Genomic DNA, 22,802 nt, shown 5'->3' on the forward strand with positions numbered 1-22,802 from the left:
TTATGACGGCGACCGACGCGAGCGCACGGGAGATAAAAGGCAAAGGAGTGTTGAGGGCGGATGGGAACACAAGCGCTGCGGGAGATGAAAAGGACCGGCAGGTGTTAGAGAGCAAAAGTAAGAAAAATAAATCAAAGTCCCGCCAGCAAAAACACGAGCGCGTACCTTTACATTAAACATATGCAGTAAATTCCAAAAGCAATCTCTCAAACAGAGTCTGGTCGCCGTGTTATTTCAGCTCGAATGCGGGAGAATTTTCAGATATTAAAAATGTCAGCTGTTAATGTCAGCAGAGGCCACATGTCTAATTCTGGCAAGCTTGGCTTATTTCAGCAGTTTAGTGTGGGGGAACTAAACGTGGGTCCTTTATATTCACGCCAGCCTAATGAAGACTGCATCAACTATTTTCCACTGTATTTCACAGCCGATTTTTGTGATTTCTTACTTTATGCACAACAAAAAGAAAGAAGCGTGGATGTAGCATTTCAAGATTGGGCTTTAGTACGGTTTGAACCTGACCTGAGCCCAAGAGAGCGCCAACAAAGCCGAGGCCAGCAATCAAACGTGCAAAAGAAACCAAATCACAGTGCATTTACAACATCTCATCATTCATCCTAATACAATAAAAGGATTTGAATCCACATAATAATAATAATACAGAAATAATACAGCAAGAGAAGAACAGGCAAAGTGGAGTACAACGCAGAGAAAACACATTTTGATATAAACTCAAATAAACAATTAGGGCAGGGGTGTCAAACTCAAATGACCTTGGGGCCAATGAGCGTCGAGTCTGGTCAAGAGGGGGCCGGTCTAGAGAACAAAAAGTCGTGTCAGTAGCACAAGCTTAAAATTAAAACACAATATTGCATCACGGTATCACACGTATACTTTGTAATACTATTTATGATGCAAAATGAATCTAGAGATGTTTATTTAAAATGACTTAAATAATAACGGGGACGACTGTAATTAAAACACCAAACTAGCACGGCACGCAGTCATGATGGGGCCCTCGCGTTGCCTGACCTCACTTCTGAATCCTCAAAACCTTTTGGAAACTTTTCGACTTGGTTACCTTAAACTTTTTGGTTCGTCTTGGTCTATAACATCTTCCCGCCAAGTTTCGTGAAATTTGACGTGATAGGGCACTTCCTGTTTCGTGGCAAATGGTTCGAAATTCGCCAAAACTAATAATCGGAAGGATAACGTTAGGTTCCTCAAACAAATTCATGCCATTCGTGGTTCGGTTGCATGTAATGGATTGGGGGGCCGCCAGTTTGACACCTGTGACTTCGGGAAAGAAACATTTTCGAAGCAGGGTGCGATGTCAATAAGCTCCACCGGCAGAGAAGCTACCGTGCACCACTTTGTTAACCTCGCTCATGAGCAAGACAAAACCTGAGGAGGCGAGGCCGCGCCGGCAACTCCAATCCCTCCTCAGTTCATAATTGAATTCCAGGAAACTGCCTCCCATTAGGTCCTCTTACCGAGGGGTCACGGTGTCAGTTGACAAAGAACGAGCAGAACGGAGGCGACGTTATGCGGCGAGTGAAACGTGAGCCCTTTGTTGCTTAATGTCTTTGGACAAGAGAGCCGCGCGCGCAGACTGCATATGCAGATCGGTGAGCAAATTGAGAGAGGAACGTCCCGCTTTAAACCGGAATGACTGGGCCCATCCATCACGGCTCGCGCCGCACCAGCTCGCGTTTGTCTGCGCGCGTGTTTAGGTGCGTCGCGTCGCAGCCACGCATTTCCATAATTGCATTTGCCGCGGGAAGAGAAAGCACTTACTCTCAGTTTTTTTGGGCTGTGATTTATCAACGCGGGCGATGTGAGCCAATGCACACACTCATCTATCTCTGTGGTGACCTTTTTTCACGAGCAAAAGAACTGCTGCGATCTTTGTTTTTTTTTGTTTTTAAACTTCTCCTGTAAGAGCTCTCGCTGTGATGGAAGTGCATGTGCTTTTGACATTGATGGCAGCTCATTTCAAGAGTAATTAATTTGCAGCTCTTTCAACTGTTGATGTGCGAGTCTTGTCTTAGGGACAAAGTGAATATGAATGGAGAGAGAAATAAACTCAGCATCTATTCCTTTTGTTGGATTAAATCAAACAGACGTACAAACTGAAAGGGAGCACCTTGAAAACAACATTCTCTCAGCATCTTTGTGCTCAGAGCTTCCCCATAAGTCCCCGGATCTTCTTGGACTCACGTGAATAATGTGCACATACTGCTTGAGTGCGGATTCGCTGTGTGTGTCAGTTATGGCTGCAGCAGCGTAAAAAAAAAAGAAGATCAACCTGTATGTATAGTGCCTGAGTCACTACTATCTCTATGTCTATATAGTTACCTTACCCGGAAATCTTATTTTGAAAGGGTGCTGAGTCAGATTTAATAGCCAGATATACACGTCGCCTGTTTCTGCTAGAGCGGGATGTTGACAGTTGCTAAGACAACGCGTGAACGCCGCCGGTGTAGTGCCGAAAAAGAGACTGCACCCTATAACTCTTTATTGCAAGGAGTGATATTGACCAAATTCACTGTACATGCATCTGGCAAACACAGAGAATGTTATGCAGAATGTAAGGCAATCCGTTCTATATATATTGCATTATTGTATTCATAATTATACTCTTAAAAGTACAAGTTATCCAAAAAGTCAATGTAACTCGTTATTACCCACCTCTGATAGCACTTACTGATTTCTCATTATGTGTTTTATGATTGCTGTCTAATATGACGTGAAAACTTTCTACATTGTTTTCTGCATTTATTTCCTAATCTTCATAAAATCATTGAAACTGAGGTATTGAAATATTACTTTATTTCTAGATCAAAGCAGGGGCAGTCGTTTTTGGTGATATAATATTTAAGGAAATAAATGTGTAGATCCTTTCGGAGTTTCGCTAGATTAAATGACAGTTGTTTCCACTATAGGGCCTTGTGCGACTTAGTAAACATAGACGGAAATTTTTATTTCTAATAATAAGTCGCATAATCATTTTTTTTGTCACCTCCAGGGCTCCATGCCTGAGCTCATCCTCCTAGCATATGCTTTATGACGACAGGCACATACACACAAACGCACACACACACACGCACAGACAAGAACCAGACAGACTTTCTGGCACTTCATACCTTGTCTCCTTCCACGAAGGTCTGGCCGTCGCTGGCTCTCCTCCAGGAGATGTCGGGCAGCGGCTCGCCCTCAGCCACGCAGGAGATCATGGCGGCGCTGCCCTCCACGGCTGTCACGTTTTTCAGCTGGGTGATGTGAGGCTGGACTGGAGGCCGCCGAGGACAAAGAGAAAAGTGAGTTAAAAAAAACAAAAAAAAAACTGTCAAAGGTCTAACTCATGTGGGAAAGGAGATGTAGGGCGACAACCACACTCACACGGATTTGGTATTGGAACAGTGAGGAACACTGAGGCCATGTCCTTTTGTTTGTCATGGACTGAAAACATTGGGGTTGATGAATATGTATATTATATATCAAATATCAAAACTAACTCTTTTTTAGTTTGCAAAAAAATATATATCGATTTTTGCATCATCTTTTGATGCAGACAAAGAGCCATGATAGGCACACGGCTGGCGCACGGCTGCTCTCCCTCCACTCCACTCCACTCAACCCCCCAGATAAGATGCTCAAAGCAAGTCCTGAACCAGCGAGTCGTACAAATCATGGATCGCCCCCCGCCACCCATCATCGCACATACATTCACGACACTAAAACCAGACACTACAATAAAACAAGCACGGCATAAAATCTGAAATAAAAAAAAAAAAAAAGGGAGGCGACTCTACTCTCCTGGAGGCTTTTACCACCGCCCAGGGGGGCGGTGGAAGTCTTTGGGGCGTATGGCAATTTCACAAGGTTTCAACCTCAGGGTGAAGGAGCCATTGCAAAGGATTTTAGGAGAGATATGGTTGGAAAAAAAACCTGCACACACTCAAGTTTTAGCACTAACTTACTGAAGCGCATTGCATTCATAAAAAAAAAAAAAGTCATTTATTTTTTTGGTTTGTTTTTTTTAATAATTTTTTTCCGAGTAATTTTTTCCTGTTTTTCAGAGTAATTTTTTCCTGTTTTTCTGAGTTTTTTTTCCCTGTTTTACGGATTAGTGATTTTTCTGTTTTTTGGAGTAATTTCTTTTGTTTTTCGTGGTCATTTCGTGGTCATTTCCCCCTCCTTTTTATTCCGCGAGAACCTCCGACCTGCGAGTGACTCCCATGGACCCATGGTGACCCCTGACAGACAGGACTATCTCCCAGTGTCTTAAACCCAGATCAAAGTAAAAGTTGATTAAACTACACAAGCCGTCCATGTTGTCACCATTAAATTGAGCTCTCAATAAAGGAATGAATGTGTTTTATGTGTAATTATCAGAAATAGAAAAACTAACCAAAAAATCTTTTTTTCAAGTGAATGCAATGCGCTTCCGTACGAACTGTTGGTAACGATGTCAGTGAAGATCACAGAACCACAACAAAAGCCTAAATGTAGCAGATTTGTATAGAACAGATTCACATATGAGAGTTCGCCTCACAGGACTGAGGGGAAAAAACTTTTAAAGCATTATCGCAAGAAGTGCAGTGTGTCGTTCTCAGACGTTCTGCTGCCGCTCTCTCTGTTATTTTCTCCTTCTTCTTTTCAAAAAACATCTGTTGATCTGTGCGTCAACACTTTGAGTACAATATAATTAATGACGAACAAAAACAGAGTTTGGGGACAAACAACAATTTGTTTTCACGTCTACGACGGAGTCAACAAACCGCGCAGATTTTCCCAATATTCAATAAGTTGCGTCATTTGACTTCAAAACGCTATCCAGAGCTATGAGGCATTCTCTTGGTAATAACCAAGAATGTGTCTGATTGTGTTTTGTGTCAAAACAAAGGCAAGATGAAGTGAAATTATCTCTGATCCATTTAATTTTTTTTCTCCCGACTTCAGAAAATAAGCTTTAAAGGCTCCTATTGAGACTAAATGACTTGCCGGGATGAATTCTGCAGAGACAGAGAGAACACGAGGAGCACTTGAGTTGATCACCCACATCTTTGAAACCCTCTAATGACTTCTGGTGTCAAGAAAACACACATGTGCATCGACAATGCAAGACAAAACACACAATCAGAGCCGCCCCACTGTGAGTGACGCAGACACTGGTTTCTCCATCGGCACCTTATCTGCGGCCACGTTTGCCCCCACACATGCAAATAGAAATAAAACAGCTCGTTTATCAGACTTTGTGCAAAAGGCACTCTGCGGGGAACACCATCAGCACTCATTATCTAACATATCTTCACACCATATGAGAAAGCATTTGTGTTGCACAGATGAAAAGAAAACATTCATTTGATCGCCACGTTTCCAGTAATGTGTTTGCTTATTATAAAGTCAGAATTCTGAGATTAAAGTGAGTATTATGAAAGTCAGAAATCTGACAAACAAGTCAGAATTCTGAGATTATATTCTGAGAAACAAATCAGAATTCTGAGATTGATGTCAGAACTATGAAAATTAGAAATGTGAGAAACAAGTCAAAATTCTGAGATTATATTCAGAATTCTGAAAATCGGTAATCTGAGAAACAAATCAAAATTCTGAGATTATATTCTGAGATTAAAGTCAGAATTCTGATATTAATGTCAGAATTCTGAGATTAAAGTCAGAATTCTGAGATTAAAGTCAGAATTCTGCGGTTTTTTTTTTAACATGTGGCCTTAATACTCTTCCGTAATGATGATGATTATTTTGCTCTAATAGATTTTTTTCATATCAACACTGGGATCAGGCCGTCACACAGCCACACTTGCCACACTTGCCACACACAAAGTGACAAGTGAAAGTCCACTTTGTGTGAGTCACTAATGTTTCCTCTGACATTTCTGTCTGCTCACACGCTTAATGCAGGAGGAGGCAGCTCAACTGCATTTGTGTCCCGCACGTGGTGACGTTTGACACTGCATAAAGCTCTTATCTCTGCTGTTGACAGGTATCAGGGAACAGAACTATGGCACTGGCTTTTGTCTGATAGTGATCATGTTTCGTCTCGGTTGTTTGGTTTCAGCTGTTTCAGATCCATGCAGCGAATGTCGGCGCACGTTTCGCCCGCTGATGCCGCTTAAACCTTCGCTGGGTTCAGAGGATTTAAGAGGAAATGAAAGACAGAAAGAAAGCATGTATTTTTAATGTGGATGATATACAGAGGAGCGTGAATTCTGAGATTAATGTCAGAATTGTGAGATTAAAGTCAGAATTCTTAGATTATATTCTGAGAAACAAGTCAGAATTCTCAGATTATATTCTGAGAAACAAGTCACAGTTCTCAGAATTCTGAAAGTCAGAAATCTGAGATTTAAGTCAGAATTCTGAGATTATGTTCTGAGAAACAAATCAGAATTCTGAAAGTCAGAAGTCTGAGATTAAAGTCAGAATTCTGAGATTATATTCTGAGAAACAAGTCAGAGTCCTCAGAATTCTGAAAGTCAGAAATCTGAGATTAAAGTCAGAATTCTGAGAATATGTTCTGAGAAACAAGTCAGAGTCCTCAGAATTCTGAAAGTCAGAAGTCTGAGATTAAAGTCAGAATTCTGAGATTATATTCTGAGAAACAAATCAGAATTCTGAGATTAAAGTCACAATTCTGCTGTTTTACTTTTTTTACATGTGGCCTTAATACTCAGGGAACAAAAACTATGGCACTGGCTTTTGTCTGATAGTGATAATGTTTTGTCTCAGTTGTTCGGTTGTCTTGGTTTCAGCCGTTTCAAATCCATGCAGTGAATGTCGGCGCACGTTTCGCCCGCTGACGCCTCTTAAACCTTGACTGAGTTCAGAGGATTTAAGAGGAAATATCAGCTCAGACGCTCTGATGGATGAGTGGAGAGATAGATCAGATAGGACAGATCAATTCTTCCTATTAATAACAGACTAGAGACACATGATATGCTTTCACCTTCCACACAGACATCTGCAGAAACTACAAGCTCATGGTCATAGTTGTCATGGCAATCTGTCCAATAGTCACTGAGGTATCGTCCCTGGAGCTGCACCGCTAGCGCGCCTCGCACCGAAAATGTTGTGTAGCTCCTTCTCGAGAGTGTAAATTGCCATAAAAGGCGAGACAATTTAACACAATCTCTAAATAGCTGATAATAACCTGAGGGAGCGACACTGAGGCTGCCACTGTGACCTGGCAGAGGAGCACGACAGCCAGCAGCACACGTGACGGCACTGAAGCAGGGATGAAGCAGGGCCTGGGAATGAATTGCCATTATGACCTGTTTGTGGCGATCATGTTCTGGACGGCCATCTGTGAAGGTGAACACGCGAGCAGCTGCTTCTGCTCCTCCTTTATAAACTCGGATGGAAAAATGAAATGCCACGTATTGGAGGGACGCATTTTCTCAAATCTTTCATCTCGTCGTGCGCTCGGGATCCTCTCGCCTCGGCTCGTTTTATCAACTGCAATCATGCAATCTTTGGGGGAGGGAAAAAAAGACATTTGTGCATCCCTTGCCTAATGGCTCTGATTGTCGAATGTGAGCTTTAACAGCACATTAGAGGCAGAATCATCGGATGTGATTTTTTTCAAATACAATCTGTCAAGATAGGAGGTCAAGACTCACATTTATTGTTTTGGAAATATAGAAAAATAAACACAGCTGACATAAAGTCCGACGATGCGTTGTGCAGCACTCTAACGTGAATGAAGTGCACGGCTTCTTCGTCTTAAATGCTCTCCTCCCACCTGCGCTGTCAAGAGTAATAAAACTAACTCACAACTGTGTTTCCCCGCCGGCACACACACACACACACACACAGAGCAAATCTGAGCTCCTTCATTGAAATGTGCATTTATGAAGAACAAGTGCGTCGCGCATCTCGAAAAGGATGTTGACGAGTGGTGCGCGGTGGGTCTTCATACATTTTCATGAGCTCGAATTTTCTCCTATCGGAGTTTTCTGTGAGGAAACAGCCGGCAGGTTTTTGTGAAAATATAAATTGAATTTTGTATGATTCGATGAATGCTGCCATAATTGAAATACAAAGCAATAAATTGAATATTTCCTTTCAGAAGGAGAATATTAATGGACTGAGCTTGTGAATAACAGACATTTAATGAAAGGGTGGACCTCACAATAAAGCTTCATGGGCAGAACTATTATTATAATGTTTTATTATGTTTATTTAAGTGTTTTTCCACTGTAGCCATGATTTTGAAGGTACTTTAGTTTGAATGAATTCAAATTTTTTATTTTGTAATGGCAATTGTTAACACTTTATCAGCGGGTCACAGGAGAACTTTATAACTTGTGGTTATGATTAATTGGTGGAGAAATGATGGTGTGGTGGTTAAAGCGCTGCCGCCTCCCTGCATTGAAGGTTTTTGGTTTGTTTCCTGCTACTGGGGCTCGTCTACGGAAGAGTTCTCTCTTCCCACAGCCCAGTTACAATGCGTGGATGGATGGATGAAGGTCAGACATAATAAGCAATATTTCTCCACCATAGACATCCAAATATATCCTTTATTTAACCTTTCCGCAACTTGAAACGCAGCTCTTTGACTTACCGAACACTTTGAGGAAGAGCTCTCGCTCCTGAGATCCCGCCTTGTTGGTGGCCTTGCAGGAGTAAGTGCCCCCGTCGCCCTGCTGGATGTTGTGGATGGTTAGGATGCTGCGCCCGCCCTCCAGCCGGTTGAAAATGTACTGCTCCGACAGCTCCAGCTGCTGCCCTTTCCTGCGAAACACAACGCGGCACACATGAGTGAGGGAGGAGAAGTCTCGTGCGCCGTCGGTGACCTCTGCAGAACTCACACAGCGGTGCACGCCGGATGTTAAACCGTTCCCGTTAGAGCGAGTTAAGTGGGGACAGCTTGACGACAGCGGATGCGAATCCTTTCAAGCCGTGGTGGCGTGTCAATAGGGGGCGCCACACAGGAAGAACCATGACTTTCATTGATTTCAGACATGACATGGAGGGAAAAAAAACTATTTTGTGTGCACAAAATACTAATTTGGACAGCTGGGTAAACAAATGGAGTGCACCCTTAGTGATCATAGTGATGTAGACAACAAGCTACAACCTCATTTTCACCAAAAACAGCTGGAGAAACCACATTCATTAAGAGTGCAGGGACCGTCTACAAAGTGCAACACCCGAAAAAGATATTTAAAAAATATTCAATAACTTCACCTGCCATTAAACTCACCTCACACCACACATGCTATCTTTGGATTATACTACACCACCTGGTGTGGACAAAAAAAAAATGCTTTTATATTAATATTTATTAGTAATACTTCACTAATACACTGTAGTGTCATTAAACGCTCTGTAAATGTCACGGTGATGCTGTACATGATACTACACCACTCAGTTTGAAAAAAACAATGCTTTTATATAATTTCTGTGAACATTTAATATCTAACAAATGTCAATGACTTCACTATGATACAGTGTATTGTCGTCCAACGTTCTGTAAATGGCACCGTACAAGAGGTTAGGGACATGATTGGAAATATTGTACATTGTTAAGCTGAGAGAAGGTTACTAGGCTTTGTAGAACTACACATAATAAATGGAATTCTTTTTAAAACATGTCCTGTATCTGTAGGCTGGAAAAAACACTGCTTTCAAGCAGGATAAAAAAGTTCTGCACTGACGTCGCACAGCATCAAAATAACTATATTCTGCTATCATGGCGCTAAAGTATAATGCCGTCTCCATCTTCTCTTGTGTTCTGTGCGTAAATTAGGTTACAGACTGCAGCATTCATAAAAAATGAGTGCTGTGCGTCACGCAGCACAGTGCTGACTTAATGTCTTTTTTCCCTTATTGGACTCTGCAGAGAAATTAGTTGGCAAAAAAATAAGCAACCGCTGAATTGATCCGTGTCTACATTTTTTAAGCTTCATAGCAGAGGCATAATGGTGTGAAACAGGTTTGATGCCTCCCACATTTCTATTTGTTTGCAGCTGCTTAACCAGCTGGCTAATCTGTAAGGTTAAAGGGATTGTTTAGCATTTGTTTCGGGGGGAATATGACTCTCCTCTCTTCACGCTTCCAAAAACTCAGCGTTGCTTAATGCCATCTGTGTGTGTGGGCGAGAAGTAAAGGATTAGTCTAATTACTGCATCTGGGGGGCTGGGGTGAAATAAATAAATGTAACTTTTATTTCATTCCCTAAAAGGTCGTTTACAGCGGGATTTGAAAAGTCACCATTTTCGCCGAAGAGCTGGTTTTTATTTATTTATTTATTGTGAAGAAAGAAAGAAAGAAAAATCAGAATTATGAGATTATATTCTGAGAAACATGTCAGAAATCTGAGATTATATTCTGAGAAACAAATCAGAACTCTGAGATTATATTCTGAGAAACAAGTCAGAATTCTGAGATTGTATCCTGCGTAACAATACAGAATTCTGAGATTAAAGTCAGAATTCTGAGATTACATTCTGAGAAACAAGTCAGAAGTCTGAGACTAAAGTCAGAATTCTGAGATTATATTCTGAGAAACAATTCAGAATTCTGAGATTATATTCTGAGAAACAAGTCAGAATTCTGAGATTAATGTCAGAATTCTGAGATTATATTCTGAGAAACAAGTCAGAATTCTGAGATTAATGTCAGAATTCTGAGATTATGTTCTGAGGAACAAGTCAGAATTCTGAGATTATATTCTGAGAAACAAGTCAGAATTCTGAGATTGTATCCTGCGAAACAATACAGAATTCTGAGATTAAAGTCAGAATTCTGAGATTACATTCTGAGAAACAAGTCAGAAGTCTGAGACTAAAGTCAGAATTCTGAGATTATATTCTGAGAAACAAGTCAGAATTCTGAGATTAAATTCTGAGAAACAAGTCAGAATTCTGAGATTAATGTCAGAATTCTGAGATTATGTTCTGAGGAACAAGTCAGAATTCTGAGATTAAAGTCAGAATATAATATAGAGGGGGAGACTTAAAGGTAAGGTTCTGGTGCAATCTTCACTTTGTTCACATTGTGGAACATTTAGAGCCAAATAATGTCTGATAGAATTGGTGGAGACTAAAAGAGAGCTAAAAGAACAGTGAATAAAGGTTAGAGAAGAGAAGACTCCTTGAAGTGATTCCATGGAATCCAGTCAATAGTCCAAAGGTGAAGTCTGTGTCATGGGAGATAAATGGTTTGAAGTTGGATCGACTGAGAAAAAGTAGATAAGGCAAAACAGCAACAGCAAGCCATCGCCAGATTAACACACATACTCACACCCTAAACACGTGGAGAAAGAGAAGTGTGACAGCATTGATAGGTATATTATCATCAGATACTACATTATCCATGAAATATAAGCCAGAAATATTTATATTCCACATATTTTTTAGCTTTTCATTTGATAGATATGACAATGTGACCACTTTAAAAATGGCACCCTGTTTCTTTTAACCTTCAAAAGTGAAGGGAACTCAGAGGTTAGGATGATGCACACCTCTCAATATATTTACACTTCTCTCTCGCACATCTGTGAATGATAAAAAACAAAACAATATTATTCTTCAAATGTGATAATATTTGTCTCCCCAGACACAGGCGCAACGGTGATCCTGTGCGGTGTGAAGTCCGGGGGGAGGATAATTGAAAGTCGACGGGAGAAGTCATAATAACACGGGGTGAGCCAAAGAGGAAATGAAGAGAGGCTTCATCTTTGAAAGAGGGAAAGCGCAGGACGGGCTGCAGCACTGAATGTCATTACACTGACTGACTGTTGACAGGCAGTCCATTACCCGAGAGGGAGAGACGGAACCACACACTGACAGGAAATGCAGCTGGGAGGCTGGAGATCACTGGGAGAGGTGACATCAAAAGAAAAAAACTAAAAAACTATATTGGGTTTGTGATTGTTGTTCACGCTGAGGATGCACACGTTTTAATTCCATTGTTTCTCGGCGTATATGTGACGCCGTGACCTGGGAGAGGCAAAGACGCAGACTGTCGCGTCTGTGGTGATGTACAGTTTAAAGTGACGTCATCTCTGAGGAAAAGACGGCTTTTATTAAAGCAATATTTCCTTTTTTTTTTCTCTTTTTTTTCTTAAAGAAAAAAAAGCACATGGGGAGTCAGGAGTGAAGAGCAGACACAACCAAGATTGTCCTTGGGAGTTTTTGAAGAATGTTACAACCACACACCCAGCTATAAAAACATGGGTATAGACGTCTGGGTCTGTTTTGAGGCAAAACAGGAGATGGAGAGCCACTAGGGGGCGACTCCACTGGCTGCAACTGAGGATGAATGGAAATTTCGATTGAGACCATTAGATTGAGATGGTCTGAAGTCAGAAATCTTAGATTATGTTCTGAGAAACAAGTCAGAAATCTGAGGTTATATTCTGAGAAACAAGTCAGAATTCGGAGGTTATATTCTGAGAAACAAGTCAAAAATCTGAGATTAAAGTCAGAATTCTGAGAAACAAGTCAGAAATCTGAGGTTATATTCTGAAAAACAAGTCAGAATTCTGAGGTTATATTCTAAAAAAGAAGTCAAAAATCTGAGATTAAAGTGAGAATCCTGAGAAACAAGTCAGAAATCTGAGATTATATCCTAAGAAACAAATCAGAATTCTGAGAAAAAAGTACACATTTGGAGATTATATTCTGAGAAACAAGTCAGAATTCTGATATTATATCCTGAGAAACAAGTCAGAAAATGTGAGATTAAAGACACAATTTAGAGATTATATTTTGAGAAACAAGTCAGAAATCTGAGATTATATTCTGAGAAACAAATCAGAATTCTGAGATTATATTCTGAGAAACAAGTCAGGATTCTGAGATTAAAGTCATATAAAAATATGTAATTCCTTTCTGATTTCTGCCTCACAACTGAACCGGGGAAATAAATCATATCTTAATGCATCATCTTTGTTTCAGTTGTGAGTTGACTTTTTAAATTCTTTTTACATTGTTGTTGAACTGAGGTGATATCGATGTTTGAGACTGTATGAGTGAACAGAGAGTCTAATATAATGAAGGTAGCAACTGTAGCTTAATAGCCATGTTCCACCATTCAGTTTTATCTAACGCCGCTCTATTGGCGTATAAACTGCTCCACTGAGGAGGAGCGTAATTGTGCAATGAGAATTTTCCCTTTATTTATTTCACTGCTGCGTCATCTGTGGATCAGCCTTTTTTTAAATTCAATCACAGGCACACAACTTTCTTCATCGAGTTTCCCCCCTCGTCCTCCCGGTGTTATTAGCGCGTAATGCGATGTACTAAAAATCAAAATGTCATTTCCCACAGATGAATGGGTTTCTCATTTCAATTACCACACTTAAACACGAGTCACTTTTCCACCATGGCACCATGGAGTACAGACGGCGAGGGTAACAAAAGTAAAAACGAATCAATACATTTGTCGCATTTCTATGCATACTATTAAATCATTAAACTCATATTTCCGTTGTCTGCTCTGCCGACTGAGCAGACAAGGTAGTGCAGCACCCTGGAGTAAATATAACTTCTGTTGTTTGGGCTGGAAACAAGAGAGTCGAGATGAACGAGGCTGAGAAAAGTTAAGGTTGTTTCCCGCTGTGCGAAGTGATGCACGTGTCCCGCTTTTGTTGCCACGATCGACTTCTCACAGACGCTCCGGCGCTCATTATGTCTGTATTACTCTTTAGAGACAGCGTCGCATTAAGCACAGGAGTGTCACAGTTGCCTCAGCAGCACAAGTTCACGGCGCATTGTTCTGATGGTTTTACATAGTTTCTGTCATTAAATTTAAACTGAACCAGAACTTTAAGTGTAAATCTCCCCCTCTATATTATATTCTGACTTTAATCTCAGATTTCTGACTTGTTTCTCAAGATATAATCTCAGAATTCTGACTTTTTTCTCAGGATATAACCCCAGAATTCTGACATGAATCTCAGATTTCTGATTTAAGAAACAAGTCAGAAATCTAATCTCCATAATATAATCTCCAAATTTTGACTTGTTTCCTCAGAATATAATCTTGTTTCTCAGAAAATAATCTCAGAATTCTGACTTGTTTCTCAGAATTCTGACATAATCTCAGAATTCTGACTTGTTTCTCAGAATATAATCTCCAAATTTTGACTTTAATCTCAGAATGACTTGAATTCATGCTCTTCCGTATACCATGCACATTAAAAATGCATTTTCTTTCTTTCTTTCTTTTCGTCATGCACTTCCTGTTTTATTTTGTACTCGTCTTTTCCCTCCATTTTCAGATCCTGACTTCCTCCCTTTGTGTGATTTTTCCCTCCATTGAGATTGCCGATCCCGTCGCCCATTTGTTTTCACCTGTGTTCCCCTACCTCATGTATAAATAGTCCTTGTTTCCCTTGTCTTGTGTGTAAAAGTTTTTGAGTATACTTTTTGATCCTCCTTGTGACTCATTTTCTGGCCTTTTTATGCATAAAATAAGCAAAAAAAGAGACACATAAAAGCCTATTTGCTAAAAAAAACAAGAACAAAATACAATAATCAACTCGCCTACAACCATTTTTCAAAGCATACTTAGATTCTGTTGTTAATTTGTTTCCCTATAGTTCCGTCCCGTTATTGATTTCCATTCATTTCAGTGCAGCACGAACAACAACCGAGGAACAGCCTCGGGTATGAAATACATCAAACCACGTCTGATCTCGTCGACCGTGTTCCTTCAGTCAAAGTGACACGGCCGTTGCGTGTCAACGCCTTGTTGATAATTGACAATCGATGTTTAATGCTCCAAAATGAAACTAACAAAAGCTGGATTACCACAAATAAAGTTTGAAGTCAAGCTGCAGAAGTGCAGCTCCAGTAACTGTCAGCACTCGTAATTGATTTGTGCTAAATGGACTAAAATAAAAGAATATTCTCTCGCGGTCCATTACATGAATCAACTAAGAGAAAATATATAAGAAGTACATTACAGGAGAAAAGTATGAACTCCATAAGAACACCATTAATGTTCTATAAATAGTGAGTCAGGTGCAAATAGCCATGATTGACTGTGGAGTGGGTGCAAGCTAATTGCTTGATATTGAGCAGTGGAGTGGATAGTGAGGAGTCAAACGCTCTCCAGGTGCATATTTCCACCTTGTTGCTATGTGGCATGTGATATCATGGTGTGGTTGCCAAGGGTAATATATGAGGGCGGACTCTGAATTTCACAGTTTGAATTGTGAGTTTAAGTGTCTCTGGTTGGACTGTGAACAAAAAAAGGCAAGTTGTATGCAGTGCCAGGGAAACATTGAGAATAATTATGAACTGCATGGACACTGTTATGAAAAGAACAACTCTTTTCTTTGACATCTGGGAGAAATCTGCTTTCTCGCTCGAGAGTCAAAAGTCAACATGGAGGAGTAATACTGTAGTTTCACTTTCTAAACTCCAGCCACTCCGTCTTTTAAATCAATGCTAAGGATTATTTTATTAAATCTATATTTAAGAAAAAAATATATTAAAGTATTTAAATATATATATATATATATATATACATATATACATACACATATATACACTATGGTATGCCATTCAGGAAATTAATTTAAGAATGTATTGAATGAAAGTCTGAATATATATAAAGATAGTATGAATATATATACATTCTGAATATATATATATGTCTTAATATATATATAAAGACAGTCTGAATATATATAAAGATAGTATGAATACATATACATTCTGAATATATATATGTCTTAATATATATAAAGACAATCTGAATATATATATAAAGATAGTATGAATATATATAGTCTGTATATAGATAAAGAAAGTCTGAATATATATATATATACACATATGTATATAAATATATATATATAATGAAAGTCTGAATATAAATAAAGAAAGTCTATATATAATGAAAGTCTGAATATGTATAAAGAAAGTCTGAATATATACATATAATGTATATATTATATGTAATATAACTAATATTTTGATATTCTTTGTTTCTGAAGAACACCTAAAAATGCACATCACATGACCATACACCAATTCCTGTAATCAGGAAGTAAAACATGTGCATACATATATATATATTTGGATAAGAAGTAAGTTTTCTGGTTGTATATGGTCACAGAAATAACTATTCATGAGAATGTGTACTTCCACGTACCTGTGCCATGTGACCACAGGATCCGGAGACCCAGAGGTGATGCAAGTGAAGGTAACCGATTCCTGGTAGTCGGCCGTGGCGTTGAAGGACTGCTGGGTCACTGACAGCACAGGAGGGACTGCACACACACACACACACACACACAAAGCAGAGTATAACAACGATGTACAATGATGATCTCCATACTCTTAATATATATATTCAACATTTAACCAGACGGTGAACCTTTGATGCGTTCAAACTGAATACATTTGCCTTGTAATTGGCCAGTGAGCACTCGCTGAAAACCTCACTCGTGTTGTTAATCCAATGGGGGATTTCAAGTAACACTGTGACCCAGCTTTGGTAAGAAAAACACACACACACACACACACACACACACACACACAAAGGAGCTGAAAACAGTGATGTGGAGCCATAATACTTCTGTGTGATTCAGAAAAATATCCGCGGTTAAATCCACACGCGCGGACAAAAATGGCAGCGGCATCAAACACCACTGCGTGATTGGACCAGCCATTGTTCATGTTTTCACAGCCAATTTCACCGGCGTCAAAATAACAAGAGCGCGGCAAACACAAAAGCCCCGAGAAAGCCCGCGCTCTCGTGTGTGTTCGTACATGCTCGACTTTTCCATTGTGACACAAAACATTGATTTAATCCGCGTCGTCTGTCAATCCAACAAAGCAGCCACTGCCAAACGTTTGAATTTCAAACCTGGACTCTGTTTACAACTTAAAAAGAGCAAGAATGAAGCCAACTATGAATTATCCCATATCTGTCCACACTAAACTCATTTGTAAAGCAATTAATTGTTAACATTTCACAATTATTTGGAGCTTACTGTCAAAACGGTTTGCTACGTAATAGATAAGGCGCTTGCTCTCAATGGAACGTGACGAAATGAAGGTAAAAACGCAGTCTCACAAATGCTCCGCACACACAGCCAGCGCTGATGAGCCGCAGAGGTCTTGACGACTTTATCAACGGCACACGCCGAAGGCTGTCAGCGACACTCAGCCTGCCGCTGTCACCCAATCAGCCGAGGGCTGTCATCCTGTCACTCGGTGGAAAGCGGGGAGCGAGAGTGAGAGCAGACGCAGTCTTTTCTCCGTTCGCACAATAGCTGGCTCGCCGGTGGGTGTGCGTCGTCCGGTCTCGCCCGCGTCACTGAGCGTGTTTTGGACGTTCGCGTCCACTGTGTGGGTGTGAACTATGACAATCACTCAAACAAACAAAAAAGACAGTGGGGGTGAAGCGGAGGCCAAACACGTGCACGCCGTTGAGCTGCGTTTCTAATCTAAAGAGATTTTATGAGGTTTTATTTTAAGATTTAGCAGCGTGGAAAATCACTTCAACCTCCCGTATTGACAGAGTATGTTTTGCTTGGCTTTCGTTGCCTTAGAATAAGCCTTTAATATGTACTTAAGGCAAGGGACTTGGTTCACAGAGGCTGGCATCGCCTGAGTGGACGTGCATTTACCGTACGGAGCTTTTCCATTACACACTTCCAGTACTACTTGACTCTATTTGTTTGTTTTTTTTAAATGAACCGATTCTAATGATTCAGTTACACTGAAAACAACTGCTTTACAAGTCACTAGTCACTTGTTTGTGTGTGTGTGTCGCGTGTCGAACAAAGTCACAGCAGTTGCTGCTGCAGTGATGACTGCCCATGTTGAGTAGGTACTATTTCGTAGTGGAAAAAAAACGACCTAAACCATGCCGTGCCGAGGCGAGTCAGGGCGAGCTGGGACCATAGGGGGGAAAGGGGATGTCAACAGACTACCGGCCACTGATTGGTCAGAGTCATGAGTGCGACGTCCGACGCGAGAATCAAACCGAACAACGGCAAACTTTCAGATGAGTTAAAAAGACTTTGAAATCCCTGAAAACATGCGTTAATCTCCAACATTTAGCAAAGGAAACGTCTAAAATCTCAATATTTAACAGGAGTCTGGTGCATTGAGCGAAAGCCGGCGACCGCGAGCCGAATCACGTATTTCAGTTCAGTGACCGAGTCATGCAAGGAAGTACTGAACGATTCTGCGAACAAATCTTTTTTAATGAAGTGATTCTAATGATTCAGTACGCACTAGTTTGTGAGATGAAGAGGGAAAGGATAGAGGAGGTGTGAGAGTGGAGAGAGAGAGAGAGAGAGAGAGAGAGAGAGAGAGAGAGGGAGTCGTCTAAGTGTTTACATTCTCTCTGGTTGGCGAACGCCAAAGTGAGCAGAGCCGTCCCGTGTTTGTTTGCTGCACTCTGCAGTCTCATAATTAGACGCCACTAATTCTTACACACTCATTCCTACACAGTGTGTAAAAAAAACAAAAACACGGATACTTGCATTGAAACCCAGTATTTTATTTTCCTCTGATAACAAAAAAAACTCACTTTGTAGAGCGAGAAAACCAAAATGTTATAATGTTCCAAAACTGGAAATGAATCTCATTCTTGGTGCGGCAGTTATTGTGAGTTAATGAATTCAATTTGGGAGGCAGTGTCACCTGGAGAACACAAACAAGTCGGTGAGAGACGGAGCCTTGAAGTCTCGTGAAAAAAATTAAAGGATTGTACACTGATATAATTATCAGAGCAGAAAGCAAATGAACCAGACTGCTGTAGTCTTTCTTAAAAGATCAACTACACGAACAGCACCGGGTGTGGGTTACTGTGTGAGTGACACTGATCTGATCAGTCCACAGCCGCTCGCTCTGCCTCTGTGTAGCCATTGTCACGCACTCCAAAACAAATGAATACATCTCTTTTGTTGTAAATTCAACGCACAACAGAGGGAAACCGGGCCGCCTGAAAGAGACACACACATCAAGAAAAACAATGGCCTGAGCAGCAATCAAACACGATGAGTCCTTTCCAATAATACTGACTCGGCATCTGCCGGACATGATAACCATTGATTTGCATTCTCTGGTGTCTCGGTGTGTGTCTCTTCCCTCTACACTCCCACATGTGAGTGAACCTCGCTGAAACACGCCGGTGTTAATGAGACACGCTGCCAAAGCGGAGAGAGCGACTTCAAACGAACGAGCAAATCAGCAACAGGGTTTTAAAACATTCAAAAAAGAATCTGGCAAGTTTTTTGTTTTTTTTTCCGTATTAGTCATATCCTTGAAGCTTCAGAGGCTCTGTGATGTTAGCGGTCCGCGTTGAGTCTGGGCACGCAGCACAAGCGCGATATTTACAGACACAAATGCACCTGGACGGATTTGAAAGCGGAGACTTTTCCCTGCCACCGAGGTAAGGATCCAGAACCACCTACTCGAAATTCAGCAGGTGAATGTTGGGATGTTGTTGTTTTTTTTCCTGAGCGTGCATTAAGGAAAATAAACTTGGAATCAAACCAGTCCTGAATTACATTTAATAAAAAACAAACGTCACCGAGGCTTAAATAACAACCCTTTTGAGCAGCCGACAGTTATGATTGATGCCACTGCAGAATAATCTTAAGAAAGTGTTGAAGGGCACAGCCGGTAGTTTCCACTGACAGCTGAAAAGAGGGGAAAATTGGGGCTCTAATGTGTGAGTGAGTGAACTGACAATTAAGTGGATGTGTCAAAGGAAGGACACAGGGCGAGATGGCTAAGTTAAGTCCATTCTGCATCGCTCTGGGTTGCCATGGAAACAAACGGCGGCTCCGTCGCTAGCGGGTACCGTCAGAGTGGCAAGGAGCCAGATCTTTGATGCTGATAGATGGGAAAGGATCGGGGTTTATTGAAGGAATTAAAAACGGAAAGGTTACCATATGCAAACTATAAAAAAAAAAAGAGACTGGAAGAGTTATGATTTTGGTCTATTTTATAATACTAAGTTCAACATTGGGCATAGATTTTTTGTTTTTTTCCTCCCAGAAATGTATTTCTAAGAAACCTCTACTCTAAAAATCATCAGATATATGATATGAACTTAAACTGTGTTGAGTATTTATTTTAAAAGTCCACTAAGCTTTATGAAAATAACTATTACCACAAGCAACGATGCTCTAGAGCAGGGGTGTCAAACTCAAATGACCTGGGGGCCAATGAGCATCTAGTCTGGTCAAGTGGGGGCCGACATAGAGGAAAAAAAGTGGAAAAAAACTTATTTATTTATAACTGGTGGGCAATGTAAGATATTCATTATGATGAGGATAATTGTGATTAAAACAGCTTAAATATATGTCATTTTATGTTGCGTATAATACATTTAATAAAGCAACTGAATGTCTTCTTACTATTATAAAAATATTGCCGGCAAATACATTTAGTCTTATATTCTGTCTCTATTCCATCACCTCGTACTGGTGGGCAAGCCTCGTGTAATCGATTGGAGGGGACCACATGTGGCCCCCGGGCCACCAGTTTGAAACCTGTGCTCTAGAGTGAGGGATTTCCTGTTGTTCTTCCTCAGGTTCAGGTTCTAAAGGTGTCACAGTTGACAGGAACAAGAGGAGCTTCTGCTCCAGCGGACTCTTTCTCGGGATCCTGCGTCTTTGGAGGTCAGAAGGTTCCTCAGGGCTCGTATCCTTGGATATTCCTGTCTCCATAGAGTGTGATACAAGGATAATCCGCGGCGGGCCTTGTGGTGCCCATCGATTCTGAACCACGAAGAATTTCAGTGCAAATCTCTTCTTCCGTAACGTTCGAGACGCGTCTACATGAGAGAGGTCTCGCAGAAGGAGGAGCGTGCGGCCACGTACGAAATCTTCAGTCTCCGTGGAACAGGAGGCGAACGTGACCGAAGAACAGACTGTTTGGACGAAGACGGGAAAGGACGACTAACAAGGACGCTTTGATTGACTGAAAGCAAGAAGGAAAGAGGTAGAACCTCAAAAAGAAGGCACACCAACAAAGAAGAGTTGGTTAAAACAAACTTGCTCGTTCCATATATATTTGACTGGAAACAATATAACAGTCCTGAACTCAATCGTCCATAAAATCCACAACTTGTTCTTTTTTTACACCCTGACCTGAATCGCTGCCTCACACTCACCACAAGAGCAGGGATCGATTCTCGACTCAAACTCGTGCCAAGAAAGCAAGTGTCAGTGTCAGTGAAGTTTCTATAGCTGCCACTGTTTGTTTTTTTTGTCTAGTCCATGTCTAATTTAATGAGATTCATGCAGCGTTGACAGAAAAAGCCCACGGTAAACAGAACGTGTCACAGAGAGGGCATCTTTTATTTTCCAAAGGCTGAAAAAAAACAAGAATACGGAGAAATAGAAGTCAATTCCTTGATTCTTTTTTTAATTCCCTTTCCCCACAGTCGCCGAGTGAGAATGCTCACATGACTCATGTGTGATAACTTTGGATGTCAGAGCCGGTGATGTTGTGCGTTCCCACTGTTTTGGCCTGAGGTTGATAAGCCATTCAGTGGGTGGCCTCACATTCCCCAACGCGCCATCATCCTCATCTGCGGTGCACTTTGATGATTCACCGGAGACGGCGAGCTGCAGTTGGTCAGCGGCGCGTCGACGCTCATGGGCACGACACCGCTCTTTTATCAGCTGAGCCCATGAATATGTATGGCTTCGCGGGTGGAAAAGGAAAATAAAAGTACACCAGTTCCAGCTGTTCTAGCCCCGCTTTTCCGACTACAGCGAGGCGTGTTGACATGTTGCCCGAAGTGAACAGAGCTGACATGGCACGACGCGCCGAAAACTCAACACCGCTCACGCTGATCACGTCCAATTGTAAGTGACAGTGGAAATGAACCGTGGAGACCGCGCTGCCTTTCAAGCAGCTCGGCAGTGCAGCAACTCGTACTAAAGAAGACTCTGTAACGCAATTAGGTCAGTGCTGTGGAAACACAACTGCACCGACTCGAGAAGCAACCTTTCGTGTTTGTGGACACGCGGTTATGATGCATGGGATAACCAAAGCTATCGTCAAACGCTAAATCTTTAAGACTCGTCACTCTCTGACTTTGCTCTTGACAACGTTCTTCTTCTTCTAATTGTGTTGTACAGCGAGGTTTTTTACAGATTTAAGATTTTGTCACACATGTACACACACACATTGTCATTGTAATGTAGGAGAAAAATGACCTATTTTAACAATTCATTTTACATCAATCAAAAAGGATTACCATAATTCCACTCCCTCACATTTTCTACGCATATGACTAAGCTATTACTTTGGAAATAAGATGATCTTACTGTAATATCGCCTTACCTTCTCTGTCACCGTTATTGAAGCGTTTTTAAGATTATTTTTTAGCTCTCTTGTCGTTTTTAAGTCTTTAAAATGTATTATTTGTTTGTATTCTATTTATTTTTACTCTATTTTCTGCTCATTTGATCATGTATTGTCAGTTGATCTCGAGTGCTCTGAAAGGCGCCCTTAATTTAAATGAATTATTATTATTTTTATTATTATAACTTCCCCTATTTCAAAGTGATTACCATAATATAACTGGAATGTAAAATAAATAAAGAAAAGATAAAAAAAAGAACGCACTATCTGTACTTTTATGAAACGATGCGATGAAACGATGATAGATATTCATATTTCCATGCACACATTAATGACGGATGAGAGACACAACGATAGGAGTTTAGATAAGTTTTAAGGGCTTTCTTAATAAGTACAATAAACTTTTCTTTCAGGGACAGCAGCATGAGAAAGCTCTCAAATGGCCGTCCTTATTATGGATAAAGGAGGAAGACGGGT

General features: G+C 40.7%; 1 protein-coding gene across 6 annotated transcripts in view; it reads right to left on the minus strand.

Moving 5' to 3' along the window:
• LOC131446911 (neural cell adhesion molecule 2-like) overlaps window positions 1-22,802 on the minus strand; it is a 254,209-nt gene that overhangs the window by 37,994 nt on the left and 193,413 nt on the right. For all 6 annotated transcript variants that reach the window (XM_058618313.1, XM_058618320.1, XM_058618296.1 and 3 more), the window contains exons 6-8: window positions 16,135-16,252; window positions 8,585-8,754; window positions 3,144-3,289 (exon numbers count right to left, since the gene is read on the minus strand). In XM_058618313.1, coding sequence (XP_058474296.1) covers window positions 3,144-3,289; window positions 8,585-8,754; window positions 16,135-16,252 — 434 coding nt within the window. The remainder of the gene's footprint in view (window positions 1-3,143; window positions 3,290-8,584; window positions 8,755-16,134; window positions 16,253-22,802) is intronic.

This window comes from Solea solea, chromosome 2 (assembly GCF_958295425.1).
Source record: "Solea solea chromosome 2, fSolSol10.1, whole genome shotgun sequence".
NCBI lineage: Eukaryota > Metazoa > Chordata > Actinopteri > Pleuronectiformes > Soleidae > Solea > Solea solea.